The sequence below is a fragment of the Amblyomma mixtum genome, chromosome 3, assembly GCF_055824585.1.
Source record: "Amblyomma mixtum isolate Tamu chromosome 3, ASM5582458v1, whole genome shotgun sequence".
Lineage (NCBI taxonomy): Eukaryota > Metazoa > Arthropoda > Arachnida > Ixodida > Ixodidae > Amblyomma > Amblyomma mixtum.
In genome coordinates, this window is record NC_143014.1 from 390895086 (window position 1) to 390914479 (window position 19394).

Sequence of the window (19394 nt, forward strand, 5' to 3'; positions counted from 1 at the left end):
AACAAAGGGGAAATAGTGCGAGACTGCCGAGCAGGGCAGCCAGGAGCCCACCTTGTTTTTGAAGAGTCAGGCAGCAGTGAAGAAAGTGGTCATCGCTGATGTCGAGGCCATCGTTTGGCAGTGCATCATCCTTCTCCCTTGCCTGCACCAAAAGCACAGCTCAGATATGGGCCCTACACACTCCTTGCTGCCACTACCAGAGGCACTGCACGTACATGTACGTTTCAGACACAGATCAGTGGTTCAATCTAGAATCGCTGTCTACCATGCTAATGAGTGCAAATGCATCAAGAGGGTAGCCGTCCAAAAGGCAGCCCACACAGGAAGATGACAACAGAGGATCGTCGCTCAAAAACTACAAATTTGGTTGCACCCTGCTACACTGAGTGTCACTACATAAAAACTTCCACCCCCATAACAAAGTGCTTCCAATTTCTCGTCAGTTCACCTTATAAAGCAACTGTTTTCCCCCAACAAAGTGCACTTTTTGGGGCAGTGTTCCACAGGAATGAAGTTTTTGTGAAGTAAACTTTATCTGCGAGCTTATATGACAATTGATTTGAAAGTTATTGTGTGGATATGAATGCAAACCCCTATCAGTCCACCAGGTGAGCATGAATACATGCGCCATTGCCAAAATTCGGGAGGGGGAGGGGGGGGGGGGGGGGGGGGGGGGCATCAAGCGCAAATGTCCAGGGGTTGTAGTATGTTATTTTCACTGCAGAATTTTTCGTAGTAGTTTTTCCGAACAGTACTTGTTCTGAAGGTTCATTGGTCACTGCAGCAACTTACAGCGGATAATTTTTGAATGACAGACTGTTACTGAGGATTGGTTGGTTTATGGGGTTTAACGCCCTAAAGCAACTAAGGCTATGAGGGACGCCATAATGAAGGGCTCCGGTTAATTTCGAACACCTGGGGTTCTTTAACGTGCACTGACATTACACAGCACACAGGCCTCTAGGATTTCACCTCTATCAAAAATTCAGCTGCCGCGGCCGGGATCGAACCCGTGTCTTTCGGGTCAGCAGCCGAGCCGGAGCCACCGCAGCGGCTGTTACTGAGGATCCATGCATTTCTACTATCAGGGATGATGCACATAACATGGGCCACCTATGAGAGCTGCACAGTCTTCCCTTCGTGTTCGAACTTGTTCGACAAAACCACGCACCTCATCATTCCCAAACTAAGTGCTCAAAAATGGATGCCTTGTTTGCATAGCACATGGGTGTAACCTCATCAGTTTCAACGGTGCTGTTCTGAACGGTATCGCCGAAGTCCTTCAGTTTTTTTTTTTCTGGTCACGAAACTCCGGCCAAAGTTTTATATAGGGACAGCGCGCGCCACTAGTGGCGCGGCTGTCAGAGAGGGGGCATGAATGGCTGCGCGAGCCCTGTTCGCAGCGGCTGTTTTCCGGCCAACAGACTCACATTCACTAGGTATTTATGCTTTCTGGGGATCGGTATTTGGGCTTACGATGGACGCTACTTAATTGGTTGTCACCTGAAAGCTTGGCTGCAACATCGAGACACTAAAATCCCTGTGCGATCGACAGCGGCCGCTAGTAAACCTTGTTAGCGGCGGTTTTCTGGCAAACAATTAACGCGCTTACTTCCTGTCGTTGTTATAAAACAGCAATTTTTATACATGGGTCTAGCCTGCGCATTCATTTTCACTGCAACTGGCCTGCAGTGTCACTCTGGAAGATCTAGCGCAGTGGTCAGTAACACATCTGTATGTGTGCGGGTTGTGCCTGTCTCGGCCGAGTCCTCGTTTGCATCTAAGTGCATAACACTGCTTACGGCTGGTGTTTACCTTGTGAGAAATACTGCAATCTCACTAATGACGAAAACAAGACATAAAGGCATTTTAACTCTTTCGCTACCGCGCCATAGGCCATCGATCGCATATGATCGATTCAAATCGCCCGCGCAAAAAAGCTCATTTTGGAGAGTCGTGTACGAGCTCCGCCATCTAGCTAGCGAGCTCAACAACTGCTCTTTCGATTGCAGCCTTGGTTTCAGTGTTTTGACATGAGGGGCGCCGTGAAAAATAAAACTTTGAACGGCCGCGGCGTCGTCAGCCGGAGAAAATGGCGTCCGCGTCGCCGCGCGCTCCTCGAAAACAAAAGCTGACACCAAGTACGTCGGCCTGTTTCGGTTTCGTTTTTTTGCGACGAAAGCAGCGGTTATTAGTCAGGCAACAATGTACAAACGTTGGATTTCGGTTTCGACAGCGAGACTTCGCCTCGGGAGCCTGGAACGTCAGCGCGTACTTGCATGTAAGTTCTGTTTTCGTTCGCTGTCGGTTTTCTGCGGTTCATACGGTTTGTAATTGATGAGAGTGGTTTATTTTTGTGCTTCAGGGTCTTGACAACGTATGGCGAAGGCAGTTTGCCAAATGCTCAAGGTCGCGTCGCATTTTTCAACCAAGACGACAGCTAGGTGTCCATATCGGCACATCGCTGCGGAGCGGCGCTCGGAGATTAGCTCGACTTCTCGACTTTTTTTTGATGCTCTTCACAGCGGAAATGATGAAGACCGTGTGCGGAAACACTAATAAGTATGCATGGATGAAGATTTTCAGCAAGTTCGGCGTGAAGGCTCATGGGAAGACGTAAATCTGTTGGAGATGCTGATGTTCATTGGAATCATCATATACATTGGAATTGTTGACCTACCGCGACTTTATTTCTACTGAAATACCAGAATAATCTATTCTGGCCCTCTTCCATCAAAAAATCGTTCCTCAAAATTGGTTTTTCGCTTTTTTTGTTTCTTTTTTTTTTTGCACATAACGGACCCGGATGATTCAGTGGCGGCAGCATCTATTGGCAAGACTTGGAAAGTGTCCTGGCTTTGGAACCACATCGCTAAAACTTATTTCATTGATTCTGATGTTTTAGAGCTTGCCTAAAATGCCAAATTTTATCAGCTGCCTTTCAGGGAGCAGCTCATTCAAGAAATCTTCGGGTATGATGAGGGAAATGATGTCCACGCCCCCAATCCTCCCATAGAATCCATTCAACACCAACCGAAAAAAAATTAAAAAAAGAAAAAACTGCAAGCTCCGCTATCAGAGAACAAGGGAGGAACAAAGATAAAACCTTATGTAAAGCACCTGTCAGTCTACCTCTGCTTGACATCTTCAGCCCTGATTGCTCTTCACAGAGGCACCACAGTCATGACCCCTGACTTGACCGGCCATGGAAAGTGCAGTAAATTTTTCTCATAGCTGAAACTGTGAATAATGACAGCTATAAACATGTGCAAAAGTTTGTATATTCCAGTTTTCCTCTAATCAAGTTCTGGCTTAGTGCAGCCGGTAATTTTTGTTTTTCCTATATACTTTTTTGTGTTTTTAGCAAATTTCACAAATAAATGTTCATTTACTTTCGCACACACAGCTCTTCTGTTTGTTTCATTCAGAAGTGTAACTAATAAGCTACAATTTCATGCATTGCAATATGTGCTGGGTGTATTAGTTCTTGTGAAAAAAATTTTTCTTTCCGTACACTCCAAATCGTCCATTTTTCTGCGGTAGCGAAAGTGTTAAGAACTGGAGTGCACGCTACAAAAGCGATCACATGACGATTGTGGCGGCAGTTTGATAATGCTATCTCAAACGTTTTTTTTTCTTTTTTGCTGACACTTTCGAAGGTGGCAAAGGCACCTGCTGAAGACTCTTGCTACATAAGCCGTATATTTACACTCTGTCGCACTGTGACTACGTAGGCGCTGGCGAGTGCAAGCAAATTGATTTTTTTTTTGTTCATTGCTCATGCGCTGGCTTTGGGCTACCAGAATAAGAGAAGCTGTGAGCGGCCACGCAATAAACCAAAAATGAGCAATGATAGGAATCACAGAGCAACATGTACAAAAAAATAAAAAATAAAATAACATAGTTAAACCGAGCAGATATGCGACCGCATGTGTTTAGCCTGTTTGGCTCATAGTTTTGCTTTGCTGGGCCATCGGCACGTCTGGCGACAATGTTAGACTCAAGTTAAGCTCTGATCGAGGTTAAGCTGATCTAATGTGTTCGCTCCACAGGTGGAAGTTGATGAAGACGATGGTGTGCAACGCGTGCAGCGCGAGTGTATTATTGCAGTTTCACATTAGTCGTGATCGGCTGCTGCGATAGCCTAGTGCTCTCATACAGTGGCCAGCGAAGCTGATCTGGTCGCACCGCCGAGGGTTCGAAACCCATTCGCGGCAATATTTACTTTATTTCTGCACCCTCAAGGTCAGAGGCGCCACAGGATTCTTGGTTGGGTCTGACCCCGTGAGGTAGCACGTGCTTTCGCACCGAAAGCCATAAGCACATTGAAGAGTACAGCTGTCTGAAATGCAACACCGTCACAAATTCCCGCTCAAGTACGCTGGTAGGCCTTCGAATATCCGCGGGATGGCGCTGGGCCTGAGTTTCAGCTTCTCGCATTGCAGCGACACTGCTTCTCCGTTGATCACAAACTCGTGAGGCCATAGGTCATATCACCAGTGCACACAAGTGCCAATTGCAAGCAACAGGCACTGCTGCTAGTTCAGCTGCTAGTTCATACACAAGGTATGAGGCAAGGTCCAAATGCAGCCCTGCTGGTTCCACAGGTAACCACTGGTAATCGCAGGGAGCTACACGGAGCTGTGAACCTGACTATGCACTGAGAAGGTTGGCTGCGACCACTTGACCCTCCAAGCACAGCTCTTAGCTGTCCTCCATATCATCACTGAAGTGATCCCTGATCCCACGTGATCCTGAAACTGAAAGCTAATCCCATATGATCACTGGATCAGTTGGAGGAATACCAGCAATAATGGTGGTGCTCACCTACGGCACAGGAACTCGAGGGCTTGTCTAGCGGCATGAAAAAAGTAGGGTTTAGGGGATTTTACATTCTTGGGGTTGCAAAGCGAACACAGTCGAGCCCACTTATAATGAACCTGACAGTCATGTGGATTCCGTTCGTTATATCTGATGTTCATAGTAAGTGGACTCTGTATAACAGCCAAAAATATTGCCCATCAAAAGTGGCATTTATATCTTAAAAAGCTGCATTATGCGCATCTACTCGTTCACAGCAGACCACATCATGGCTCTTTCCAGGCTCTCACGGCGGTCATGTTCTCCGCGGCTGAAACCCTTGCAGCCAACAATCAACTTTAGGGACAGGATATAACTAATCATGGTTGAAGTGTCCACAGCAGCCGGTGGCAAGTCAGCCACATTAATAAGATTCCTAGCGGTAGAGTACTCATTCTTGGTGTTCAATGGCTTCGCAAGAGCACGTGGCTCTGTGACACTATGGTTCGTTGGAACGCATTATCTCAGGAAACAGATGGGCAGCTATGTATGAATGACACATTGCTACATATCTACATGCGTCAGATAATGTGTTTTCAAGAGCTTCATCCATCGTTCCCAGGCCCATGCAGTAATGAAAGTAGTGCAGCGCGCGTGGCACAGAATTTATCAGCTGCACTGTCCGCTGTACGACACTGCCTGCACGTGGTAGCAGCGCAGAACACTGAGCCGTCTGGACAGGCGATGCATACCACGTGACCAGCATGGCCAGCAAAGCATTCAAACTTCTCAAATTGCTGCTGTTGATCCACGACCAAGGGCAGTAGCTTCGCTTTCGATCATGCCTTCATCTCACGCCCACCGTGCTTCCACTTCGGATGATTTCCCCAGCCAGCAAACACGCAGGCAATGATTGCCCTCGTAGGCCCCTGAGGCGCGGTTGGTTGGCGGTTATTTACTCTTTCAATGCCACCTTTATATTGAATTCTTGGGCCAACATATTCTATCCGGGGTGGTGTCGCGAGGGCAGAGAGAAGCTCTTTGACCTCCGCGCTTGCTGAACGCGCAACCTCTTGAACTTCGAGGGGAGTTTACAGTGCTTCCTCGTTTGCTATAACCGAGTGGTGCGGCCAAAGTTGTTTGTTGTATCTGAGACGAATCGCCATTGCCTTAATGCTTATTTTGACGGTAGCACCATACTCATTCGTAATAAGCGAGCATTCATTACACCTGCGTGTAATAACTGGGCTCAACTGTAGTTGGCTCTCTTTAAGACAACTTGAAGGGACCATAAAATCTGTTTATCTTATCAGAAGTTCGTCACAACAGAAGTGACCCTAAAAATGAAATGCTAGCGTTCTAGCATTTCGCACGCACGCACGCGCACGCGCGCACGCACACACACACACACACACACACAGGGTGTCCCAGCTAACTTGGACCAAGATTTATAAAAAAACCTATGCATTCTTCAGAACTGAAATCACGTGGATGTTGTTAGGGTTTATCTAAAGTTACAGTACCATTTTTTTTGCTACTCCTATTCGAATAATTAGTCGAGATAAATAAATTAACTTTTTATATATAGCTTCAAACGTTCAGGCGTCAATAGGAAAGTTATGGAGCTCCACAAATATTGTACAACCCAGGCACTTCCAACGAGATCGACTTAGCATGGCCGATTTTATTCGGGAAAAACGAAAGCCCGCGGAGTTTAAAAATTACCACGTGAAAGCGCGCTCCGTGAGCCCGAATGCGCCGCGATTACAGCGCTCTCATCCGTGCTTTGTAAAAAGCCACTGGCTTCACGCCTTTCGTGCTGCCCAAGACAGGGCTTCGCGTAGAGCTTGGTTCCAAGATAAGCGCCAGTGGGTTCGGGCGGCAGTTCGCCTTTGCAACTCTCCTGGAAGCAACTGTGTAAAAACGTTGCCTATTGCATGCAGCATTCTAGCCCGCGCACTACTTAGGTCTGTGTAACGGCAGGCATGGTGATGATAGGAGGGCCCCTGTTGCTGGATTAAAAAATAGCACAGCTGCGTAGTTTTGGTTTCTGAATTTCACTGCAGCCCACAGCGAAGGCGACTGCAGCCCAGCTGCACACCTCTTTCAGATGCCAAACGGCGTGTTGCTGGTCATTCCTTTTTAAAAGAAAGTATCTCTGCTCTGATGCCAATGCGTGCTACCCTCGCTTACGCCCGCGTTGTTTCTCCCAGCTCATCGCAACTGCAAGTTCCTCACTGACCATTCGCCATTTGTGAGATGTAGCTTCCTTAGAAGGTTTCACCACATTTTTGTATATTTGGCATTTTCTTTTTTAGGGGCATACTGTTATGCCGTCTAATTAGGCGGTATACATTTGTGTGCCAAGTCATGTCTAGTTTTGCTTAAAATCAGTTGCAAAGACCATGCTCTATTTATGGGAAAACAAAAATAACAAGAACAGCAGCCTTTTCTGGAATGTTTTTCCACTCTGAACAGATATTCGACACTCGGGGGCAATTTTGCTTCGCAATTGATTCGCATTCGAAACTTTCAATATTCGCACACACCTAGTCAAAAAGTATGAGCGCTGTGGGAAAGGAAGGAGGCAGGTAGGTTTAAAGGCAGAGAAAAGTTGTGGCTGGGAAGGAGCGGCCTTGAGAACTAGCAGAAGCAGGGACGGATCCATGGGCAACTACTCTCAGAGGGAGTGGTTGGGGGCAGCCCTGTTTGCACGACACATTTCTTGAACATCCTTCTTTGAAATATTTAAATGTGCCCCTGTGCAGAGTGGACATAGCACAGGTGCCAATGCCCTTTTGTACAGTAAAAGCTCGTAAATTTGAACCTAATTAGAAAATCCGTTTAATTCGAACTGTGGGCGCAGTCCAAGCCATTGCCCATGTGAGCCTATGACATCGCATGCCTACTAATCTGGACGCAACCGGTCTCACACCGATTAATTCGATCAGGTTCCCGAAGAGAGGCAGCGTCCAGATATGATCGGCACAGCAAGCATCATCCAAATAGCCCAACTCAAACCTAAATTCCATACTGCACAGTCGCTCGCACACCTCTGACGTGCTCTCGATGGCAGGCATGACGAACGGCCCTGTCTCTGAGAACACTCCGACCACTTAGTTACGGTTTCGATTTTCTGAGCTTCATGCCAGTCTGCATCAGCCAGCCAATGGAGCCCAGTAACGTACCATTTCGGGCGCTGACTGGCATATCTCGCTAGTCTTTTCTTGCCGTTTCGCTGCCACTGTGCATTTCTGTCAGCATGGTTCTTCCGTTCTTCCAGTGCGGCAAAACTGTTTGCTCGTCGCATGTTATTCGCAGTCTATGTGGTGAAGCCTCCTGAGACACAACGCTGCTGTTCGTGAGGTGTGTGACACAGTAGCGGTGGAGCTCCATCGCTAAAAATAGTCATCACGCTGTTCTCATCTCAAAAATCAGGCAACCACTGCTCGGTCTTACACCAAATAAATTTACCATGATGCAAGCGGATCTTGTTAGCTTTTTTGGGGTCATTCAATAATTCAAACTTTCGGATGATTTGAACATTTTTTCCAGTTCCTTGAAGTAGGATTTAGAGAGCTTTTACTGTATAAACACCCCGCCAATGCTCACTGAATGCACCTCATATGTGAGAACGAGGTCCACTGCATTTCTTCAGTCTGCGCGTTCCAACTCCAGGGAAGGTGTGGCACAGTAGCCCGCGCGCAAACAGCCACAGCTGCACTGACCTCCGCAATGGTCTGCCCACGCAGCCTGGGGTTCTTGGATGCAAGGGCCTTGTAGATGTACGCGATTGCGGCCACAGCTTTGGCGGCGAGCTGCAGTAGACAGGAAAGCAGGTCAGCAAATTACCGCAGTACTAACACGTAACGCACAGCATGTGCCCAGTTAGAACTGGAAGCAGTGCATGGCATGCAAGTTTTCAAGCTAGCTAGACATAGTACACCTGACTGTGTACACTTTCCGCAACCATAGTACACAGCCATTCACCTTCCTACATTTCCCTAAAGCGACAACCGACAGGGATCACACAATGACATCGAGAGTCATGGCTCCCTACTGGTGTCACAAGTGGCGCTGTCATGTCTGACTATGCGCCTATAATACAAGTGCTGTTCTGTGCACCACCCCACAAAACCAACTGCTCAGGTCCCTCCGCTGGCAACCAAAGGACAGGGTTAATTGGAGAGACATGGGAGAGGCCTTTGCCCTGCAGTGGGCGTAGTCAGGCTGATGACGATGATGATGACTACAGCACCACTAATGGCAGTGGGCTTCTCTTGACGGGGTAAGAAATAACGCACTGCCATGGCCTCTAACAACAAACTTCCAAGCTGCCTGTCCACGAGATCGGTGCATCCAAAAGTTTGAGGCAAGCACCATAACCAAGAGACCAGTGGGGACTGGCGACCCTTGCCTGGCATACAGATGTGCCAGCCTAAGCTGCTCCTTTCAAAGCCTGGTCTGCATCGTGCGCAGTTGGCCTGGTGGTCTCATTGCGTGATGATGGGAACTTGGGCACACTGAATGCCTTCAAAGCGCACAGTCCAGTCTGGCCTTCACTGCACATCCTACCACCAGCATCGAGCCCATTCCAAACGAAACATGACTGCAGTGTGGAATGCGTTCCTAATTCATGGGTCACCCCAAATGGTAATAATAATAATCTTTACTGCACTTTCTATTTACATGTATACATTTTCTACCACACCTACACATACAGTGCTTGTGGGTAGGTAGGCAGGTCAGCGGGTACAGTCAGGGACAAAAGTCTCCAGACCACGTGTTCCTCTAACAAAGCCGATAGCTCTGCTATTAGTCGGCGGCTGGAGACCACACTTGTGGAGGTAAACGGTAGATTTTTGTTCTTTCATCTCCACAAGTGCGGTCTCCAGCCGCTGCCTAATAGTAGAGCTATAAGCTTCGTTTGAGGAACACGTGGTCCGGAGACTTTTGTCCCCGACTATACATACCAGGCACACGCATTATACCAGGTGCTTCAGGGAAGGTGATCACTATTTTTTTTAAATTAGGACTTTTGAAGTAAAAAGAAGACTATTGTGGCATAGTAATACCAGTTTTGGCAGACATCAAAAAACGGGTGAATCATGTTAACTAGTAAAGTGATTAACTAAACTCTAATAGTTAACTTTTAAACTATTACCAATGGGAACCTGATTGCAATTAGCGATTTGTAGCCAGCCATTACTAGCATCCATACCAGTTTTTAGAAGTTCAAAAACGTGATTACCCTTGACACTGCGGCTCGATAAAATCTGTCTATTTCAACACTTATGTGCACTGGAAGGGTTGCTTTGCCTGCATGCTTTTCGAAAGTGCATGTATTTTTGCACAGTGCGGCCAAATTTTGTCGAGCTGGCAAGAGCAATCGCGTTTTCGAAATTAATAAAAAACTGATATGACTATTACTAATGGCCGGCTACAAATCTGATTGCAATCAGGTGCCTACCGGTAATAGTTATAAAGTTAACTATTAGAATTTAGTTAGCTGCTATTAGGAAGATTGTTTGATAACATAATTCACCTGTTTTTTGAAGACTGCCAACACTAGTATTAATATACCACAAAAACTTCTCTTTACCTCAAAAACCCTATTTTTGAATACCAGTGATCGACTTCCCTGAAACACCTGGTATAAAGAAATGATCCGAACAAGACTCAACGCGGGTGTGAAACAAGATTTGATTACATTTGTAACAAAATCAAACACAATCCACAGGAACTGATGACATAGGTACAGGCACTTTCCCAATACAAAAAGTATTTGTGAATAGATTCGACAGAAAAATTCACACTAGCCAAGTAAGCAAGCGAATCTTTTTCTCCAACTCCCTGGCATCTGGGCTGTTTAATGCTTCTCATCAAGGGCACTGCTGCAGACTAGTTGGTTCAGGAATGCAAATGAAAAGGCGATTGTGCTTGGTGCCTTCAGCGGCAGTGGCCCTTCAATCTCCCCACTTTCTTCACTGAACTCTTACGTACTACTACTACCTTTCTACCATTTAAATGCCAAAACTGGCATTTTACTCTCTATAGCTCGCTGTGCTGTTCTCAATTTAATTTCAAGCCTCTTCATTAGCCTCCAAATTTCTGCCCCATAGGTGAGTACTAACAAGACACCTGCCACGCCTTTTCCTCCTGAGGGGTATTGGTGAGCGAACCGACAGACAAGTAGACCAGGTTAGGTGGCACACATCCATCACATAAAGTAGTGCAATAAATAAGCAAACAAAAAAGTCGGCAGAGAGGATTTTTAACACTGCCTACATGTGGGAAGGCGTAAGCCTACTAACTCACTTTGTGAACGCAGTCACCGCGCGCTGCGTAATGCAATGGCTAATGGGTTAGTGCCCATATGTGCAGAACTGGTCCTCCTACACTTAACGTTCATAGATCCCTGGCAGTCGTCATACCACTCCTTGCTCAATGGTGCAGCGGTTAAGGGATGCGCCACTGCCCTGCGATGGCAGACGCTGCCACCAGTGGGAATTGTGCGACCCAGGTTGCTTTTTCCAAGCAACCTTTCGCGACCAACCATTAATTTAACTGCCATCGCCTGCAATGGTAGGCAGTTCACTCACAATCCGGTGGGCAGGTTGTGATGATGCCTCAAGGTCACATGACCTGGGTGGCCCACCTAAGTTGACTCTCTGGGTATTTTTCGTGGATTTTTTGCTCACGGTCAATAGGGAATTTTCAAAATTCCGCAAGTGCGCTTTCCCGCGTAACAACGTTGCCCAAGACAAGATGGCTGACCATCCGTTTCCAGCTGAAACAAAGCCAGAAGGGCTAGTTTTTTTGTTTGGTTTTTCCAAAACAAGTTTCTTATATTCTATTCGCACCCTCAGCACCTGTCCTGTAGGCCTCGCAGGTTTTCTTTTAGAGAAGTTGGCCACCTTGTCTTTGGTTTACTGGGGTTCAACGTCCCAAACCGACTCAGGCTGTGAGACGCCGTAGTGAAGGGCTCCGGAAATTTCAACCACTTGGGGTTCTTTAACGTGCACTGACATTGCACAGTACACGGGCCTCTAGAATTTCTCCTCCAAAGAAATTCAACCGCTGCGACCGGGATCGAACCCGCTTCTTTCGGGTCAGCAGCGAAGGCCACCTTATCTTTGGCAACATAGTTATGTGGGAAAGCGCACTTTCGGAATTTTGAATATCCCCCAACGCTGATGCGATGACAAACGCTGACACCGGACACCAAAGACAGACGCCGGCTTTTCTGCGATATGGGTTCCTTATTAAAAACATTAAAAACTGGAGGGCAAACTTAAGCTCCGTGTTAAGAGTATGACGTGATGGCGTCATTGGGTTAATGCCCATATGTGTGCAACTGCTCGCACAGTTTCACTAACAAGAAAAGAACTGAGCCCTCAGCCATAAAGCACCACATCAGGCAATGATGGTACAGTTCTATTTCGTTTGTTTTTCTTTACCCCTGAGGGCTGGTCGCCTACTTACTCTGTCAGCACTGCCATAAAATTTTTCACTCAGAACTGGGGTCCTGGTTGAGTCCCCTCCTCTGTCCTGGTTTGCCTATAAAACAGCCAAACCCAAGCTGCTGCATTAGCAAACCCCTAGGCTGGGTTAATACAAGTCTATTCCCATTCTATCCTATTTCATCCTTCCTCAATGGTTCACGCCCCATTCCCCGTCAAGTTGAGTCAGCTGGTGTGGTGGACGATAGCAACGGAATCAAATTTACTGATAAGGAGTGATAAGTGTTGTACCTGCCCTGGTGCATTCAAGCTGACAATGCAACTGACTCCACTGAGGCCACACATCATGGCAGGAGCATGGCATGAACACAGCTGAGTGTGCTTTGGTTTGGTTTGGTTTGGTTTATGGGGTTTAACGTCCCAAAGCGACTAAGGCTATGAGAGACGCCGTAGTGGAGGGCTCCGGAAATTTCGACCACACCTGGGGTTCTTTGACGTGCACTGACATCGCACAGTACACGGGCCTCTAGAATTTCTCCTCCAAAGAAATTCTGCCGCCGCGGCCGGGATCGAACCCGCGTCTTTCGGGTCAGCAGCCGAGCACCATAACCACTGAGCCACCGTGGCGGCTGAGTGTGTTTTAGTGAATGTAGTAGAGCAGTAGGGCGCAATGAAAGGCATGACCACCGTTACACGTTTGTGGCAAGGCAATGGCTAAAGCAATGTTAACATATCTGGACGGATTTGAGTGTCTAAGGGACTCCGAAATAACAGAAGACTGGTACCACTGGTATAACAAGGGCTTAGAATGCAGCGTAAATACCCTAATAACTGGAAGCTCGCCCCAGTGTCAACAGAAGTATCAAGCATAAGCATCGTCTTATAAGTACTATGACAACAAGTCTCACTTCTGGCTGAAATCATTCCTAATGCACTGCACAAACCACCCCAGTGACCGTGGTGGCCTCAGCTGACAAACAGCAATTCATGGATACGTGGTCACCACCCAATGCTTTGGCCTTTTCCTTTCAAAATCTTGAAGCTGACACGAGTGTCCTGCCAGGAACATTGAAAGAGTGCCTCTGTGATGCTCCATTACAAACTCCAGAGTGGATAACTTCTCTTACTTTATTTTAATCATCTCGTTTGTAACCGCTCACACAAAAGAACAAAAAACCTGCTGAGGCAACTTCATGTTACGCATGCTTTGCAGTGGTCAACCCTTTCCAGTTCCCGGGATTACAGGCGACCACACTGAAGCACCACACACAGCCAAAGGTGAAAGACAGTCACATTCTGGCGTGTGGCTGAAAAATGCTTCTGAAACCCAGGCCTTCCCCAACAACAAAACACTGCTTTTGCTTGCCGGAAACATTTAGGACCATGGCCTGCTCAACACCAGTGACAGAGCGGCCCTCGCCTCTGCCCTTTCAAGTCAGCGCCGCACTTTGGTTGACTCTGCCAGGCAACAACCTACCGTCGTTTCCTTCTTCTTGGTCTTAATGTTGTCCAGCTCCTGAACGGCCATCCATGGGATGTACACTGTCATGTCATCGGCACCTGCATCAGCGGGCAAATGCGTGGGCATGGTCAAAAGGTGGCGAGGGAATCATAAATGTCAGAGCAATCAGAACTGTCATAGAACACAATGTTTTGGTTTTTTTGGTCTTGGAACAAAAACATAAATCAGAGCCCCTACGACAAAGTGGCATCATCATCATCAGCCTGACTACGGCCACTGCAGAACAAAGGCCTCTCCCATGTCTCTCCATTTAACCCTGTCCTTTGCCAGTTGTGGCCCCCGTATCCCCGCAAACTCCTTAATTTCATCCGCGCACCTAACTTTCTGCCACCCCCTCCTACGCTTGCCTTCTCTTTGAATCCACTCCATTACCCTTAACTCTTTCGCTACCGCGCCATAGGCCATCGATCGCATATGATCTATTCAAATCGCCCGCGCAAAAAAGCTCATTTTGGAGAGTCGTGTACGTGCTCCGCCATCTAGCTAGCGAGCTCAACAACTGCTCTTTCGATTGCAGCCTTGGTTTCAGTGTTTTGACAAGAGGGGGGCCGTGAAAAATAAAACTTTGAACAGCCGCAGCGGCGTCAGCCGGAGAAAATGGTGTCCGCGTTGCCACGCGCTCCTCGAAAACGTAAGTTGACACCGAGTACGTCGGCCGGTTTCGGTTTCGTTTTTTGCGACGAAAGCAGCGGTTATTAGTCGGGCAACAATGTACAAACGTTGGATTTCGGTTTCGACAGCGAGACTTCGCCTCGAGAGCCTGGAACGCCAGCGCGTACTTGCATGTAAGTTCTGTTTTCGTTCGCTGTGGGTTTTCTGCGGTTCATACGGTTTGTAATTGATGAGAGTGGTTTATTTTTGTGCTTCAGGCAGTTTGCCAAATGCTCAAGGTCACGTCGCATTTTTCAACCAAGACGACAGCTAGGTGTCCATATCGGCACATCGCTGCGGAGCGGCGCTCGGAGATTAGCTCGACTTCTCGACTTTCTTTTGATGCTCTTCACGGCGGAAATGATGAAGACCGTGTGCGGAAACACTAATAAGTATGCATGGATGAAGATTTTCAGCAAGTTCGGCGTGACGGCTCATGGGAAGACGTAAATCTGTTGGAGATGCTTATGTTCATTGGAATTATCATATACATTGGAATTGTTGACCTGCCACGACTTTATTTCTACTGAAATACCAGAATAATCTATTCTGGCCCTGTGCCATCAAAAATAATTTCTCCAAATTGGTTTTTCGCTTTTTTTGTTTGTTTTTTTGCACGTAACGAACCCGGATGATTCAGTGGCGGCAGCATCTATTGGAAAGACTTGGAAAGTGTCCTGGCTTTCGAACCGCATCGCTAAAACTTATTTCATTGATTCTGATGTTTTAGAGCTTGCCTAAAATGCCAAATTTTATCAACTGGCTTTCAGGGAGCAGCTCATTCAAGAAATCTTCGGGTATGATGAGGGAAATGAAGTCCACGCCCCCAATCCTCCCATAGAATCCATTCAACACCAACCGAAAAAAATTAAAAAAAGAAGAAACTGCAAGCTCGGCTATCAGAGAGCAAAGGAGGAACAAAGATAAAACCTTATGTGAAGCACCTGTCAGTCTACCTCTGCTTCACATCTTCACCCCTGATTGCTCTTCACAGAGGCACCACAGTCATGACCCCCGACTTGACAGGCCATGGAAAGTGCAGTAAATTTTTCTCATAGCTGAAACTGTGAATAATGACAGCTATAAACATGTGCAACAGTTTGTATATTCCCGTTTTCCTCTAATCAAGTTCTGGCTTAGTGCAGCCGGTAATTTTTGTTTTTGCTATATACTTTTTTTGTTTTTAGCAAATTTCACAAATAAATGTTCATTTACTTTCGCACACACAACTCTTCTGTTTGTTTCATTCAGAAGTGCGACTAATAAGCTACAATTTCATGCATTGCAATATGTGCTGGGTGTATTAGTTCTTGTGAAAAAAATTTTTCTTTCCGTACACTCCAAATCGTCCATTTTTCTGCGGTAGCGAAAGAGTTAAGGACCAGCAGTTATATTACCCTTGCATTACATGCCCTGCCCAAGCCCATTTTTTCCTCTTGATTTTGACTAGGATGTCATTAACCTTCGTTTGTTCCCTCACCCACTCCACCCGTTTCCAATCTCTTAACTTTACACCTATAATTTTTCTTTCCATAGCTCGCTGCATTGTCCTTACCTTAAGCTGAACCCTCTTTGTTAGCCTCCACGTTTCTGACCCATTGGTGAATACCAGTAAGATACCACTGTTGTATACTTTTCTCTTGAGGGATATTAGTAAACTGCCATTCATTACCTGAAAGAACCAGCCATATGTGCTCCACCCCATTCTTATTCTTCTAGTTATTTCCCTCGCATGATCCGGATCAGTGGTCACTACGTACCCTAAGTAGACATATTCCCTTACTACTTCCAGCAGCTCGCTACCAATTGCGAACTGTTGTTCCATTGCTAGGCTGTTGAACATTACTTTGGTTTTCTGCATGTTAATTTTTAGACCCACCGTTCTGCTCTGCCTGTCTAACCAGTTGATCATGCTTTGCAGTTCATATGTCCTCAGTGACTTAGCAAGGCAATGTCATCAGTGAATTGCAGATTACTTAGGTATTCTCCATTAACTCTGATCCCAAACTGTTCCCAATTCAGGCCTCGGAATACCTCCTGCAAACAGGCAGTGAATAGCATTGGTGAGATCGTGTCTCCCTGCCTGGCACCCTTCCTTATCGGAATTTTATTGCCGACTTTATGGAGGACTATGGTAGCTGTGCAATCGTTATAACCATCTTCCAATATTTTCACATAACACTCTTCTACACCCAGATTGCGCAATGCCTGCATGACAGCTGAGGTTTCCACTGAGTGAAATGCTTCCTCCTAATCAATGAAGGTTATATATAGGAGTCTATTATATTCTGCGCATTTCTCTATCACCCGATTGATAGCGTGAATATGGTATATTGGTAATATGGTGTATTGTCGAGTATCGTTTACAAAAGCCTGCCAGACCATTTGGTTGATTGAAGTCTAAGGTTGACCTGACTCCATTAGCGATTACCCTAGTAAATACCATGTAGGCAACTGAAAGTAAGCTGATTGGTCTGTAATTCTTCAAGTCCTTGATGTCTCCTTTCTTATGAATCAAGATAATGTCAGTGTTCTTCCAAGCTTCTGGTACTCTCGAGGTCACAAGGCATTGCGTATACAGGGTGGCTAGCTTTTCTAGCACAATCTCTCCTCCATCCTTCAACAAATCTGCTGTTACCTGACCCTCACCAGCTGCTTTCACTCTTTGCATTGCTCCTAAGGCTTTCTTTACTTCCTCTTTGGTTACTGGCGGGATGTCCCATTGCTGCGCTCTAGTACCTCTCTCATTAACGTTCTGATTACATTCACTACTGCACAGATTTGTGAGAGCTTTCCGGCTACTTTAACTATCTTATCCATATTGCTAACGACATTGCCCTCTTTGTCTCTTTGCACATACATCTGCTTTTTACCTATGCCTAGTTTCCTCTTAACCACTTTTAGGCTGCCTGCACTCTTCAGAGAGCTTGCCCGATTCTCTCCATATTAAACTTCCTTATGTAAGCTACCTTGCAGTTATTTATTAACTTTGATAGCTCTGCTAGTTCTATTCCGCCTGTAGAGTTAGACACCCTCATGCTTTGGAGTTTCTTAAACAGATTTTTTGTCTCCTGAGGTAGCTTACCGATATCATGTCGAACCATCCTACCGCCTACTTCTACGGCGCATTCCATAATGATAGCTGTGAGATTATCATTCAGTGAGATTATCATTCATTGTTTCAACATCACGGTCGTCTTCCTCAGTTAAACCAGAATATCTGTTCTGCACCATGGTCCTGATTTCCTCTACTTTCCCTCTTAACGCTAACTCGTTCATGGGCTTCCGCTTCACTAATTTGTTCCGTTCCCTTCTCTGGTCTAAACTAATTGGAGACCTTACCATTCTGTTGTCACTACAACGCACCTTTCTGAGGACCTCCACATCCTGCACGATACCAGGGTGAGGTCGCATAAAATGAGGTCTGTTTCATTCTTAGTCTCACCAATGCTCTTCCACGTCCACTTCCAGATTTCTCGTTTGCGGAAGAAGGTATTCATGATCCGTAAATTATTTCTATCTGCAAACTCTACTAATAACTCTCTCCTGCTATTCCTAGAACCTATGACAGTCACCTGCCACCTGGTCTCCAGCATGGTTCTTGCCTACCTTCGCATTGAAGTCGCCCATCAGTACAGTGTACTGTGATTTTACTTTGTTCATTGCCAATTCCAAGTCTTCATAGAAGCTTTCAACGATATGGTCATCATGGCTTGATGTAGGCATGTAGGCCTGCACCACCTAATTAAGCCTAATTATGGTAGCTGCCACCCTCTTGTTAATACTATAAAGCTCCTCTATGTTGCCAGCTATATCCTGATTGATGAGGAATCCCACATCTAGTTCTCGTCTGTCCGCTAATCCGCGATAGCACAGTATGTGCCCACCCTTCAGCACTGTATACGCCTCATCTGTCCTCCTAACCTTACTGAGCCCTATGACATCCCACCTGACACCCGCTAATTCCTTGAACAACACTGCTAGGCTAGCCTCACTGGATAAGGTTCTAGCGTTAGATGTCGCCAGGTTCAGTTTCCAATGGTGGCCTGTCCAGACCACTAATTTTATGCCACTGAGGAAAGGACATAAAAAAAACCCAAGGGTGGAGCCATATCCATACTTTTTAACTATCCACTTTATACACTTCTAAGAACAGAAATTCATAAACACACATTTGAACATTTCCTTTCTGTTCAGTCTTTCTGAAGCATACAAACTGGTCAAGAAATCTACCGTAGCCACAAGTAGTCATAGTTTGGCCCTCAAAGTACTGGCATAATTGGTAACTCATTCTCATTTCAAAGGTGTTTCTTCTCTTACAATACCATGTACTCCAATGCATTATCCACCTTTATGTAATGATGCACGAGTTCTAGTACGCTATCTTGTAACATCCCTCTAAGATTTTTCTCAAATTTCATGCTTCGCACACTTCAACAGGCAGAAGCTGAAGTTCAGCCCTTTTGACTTTGCAGGGCAAGGATAAATGCACCCAACAAAGTGTCCAGAAAAGGTTCATGTCTGTATCAATCAATGTTAGTTAAAAGGAAATTATAACCCTGAACTGCTGCGAGAAAGCATCAGACGTAGCTAATTTAAGAACAGCGCCCTACATGACTGCATCCACGCGACAATAAGTTTAAAAAAAAAAAAAAATGATCTAACAACAACTGGCTAGTCATGATGTAGCCTTGTGACAAAGAAGACTGTCATGACACTCATGTGAGTGGCACTGTAATGTAGTCTTGGTGGCCTCTGGGGTAACAGAAGCATAAAATATCCACAATACAATTGCAGCTCAAGACAGAGACGGGGCTTTATGGCACGCAATCCAGGAACGTTTATAAATGTATAAATGTGGGGCAAATCGAGCGTTCCTTCAACACAAGCAGTGGTGTGAAAAAAGTAGGTCGAGAGGGTTACATTTCTTTGTTTAGCTGGCAAAACATGCACAAGAA

At 46.1% G+C, this 19394-nt stretch overlaps 1 protein-coding gene across 4 annotated transcripts in view; it reads right to left on the reverse strand.

Moving 5' to 3' along the window:
* The window catches only part of Swt1 (Swt1 RNA endoribonuclease), a 101011-nt gene that overhangs the window by 68527 nt on the left and 13090 nt on the right, over nucleotides 1-19394 (reverse strand). For all 4 annotated transcript variants that reach the window (XR_016291787.1, XM_089584461.1, XM_089584459.1 and 1 more), the window contains exons 6-8: nucleotides 13741-13823; nucleotides 8529-8618; nucleotides 52-142 (exon numbers count right to left, since the gene is read on the reverse strand). Coding sequence is in view for 3 of the 4 variants with exons in the window: in XM_089584461.1 (XP_089440587.1) it covers nucleotides 52-142; nucleotides 8529-8618; nucleotides 13741-13823 (264 nt within the window). In the remaining variant the exon portion in view is untranslated. The remainder of the gene's footprint in view (nucleotides 1-51; nucleotides 143-8528; nucleotides 8619-13740; nucleotides 13824-19394) is intronic.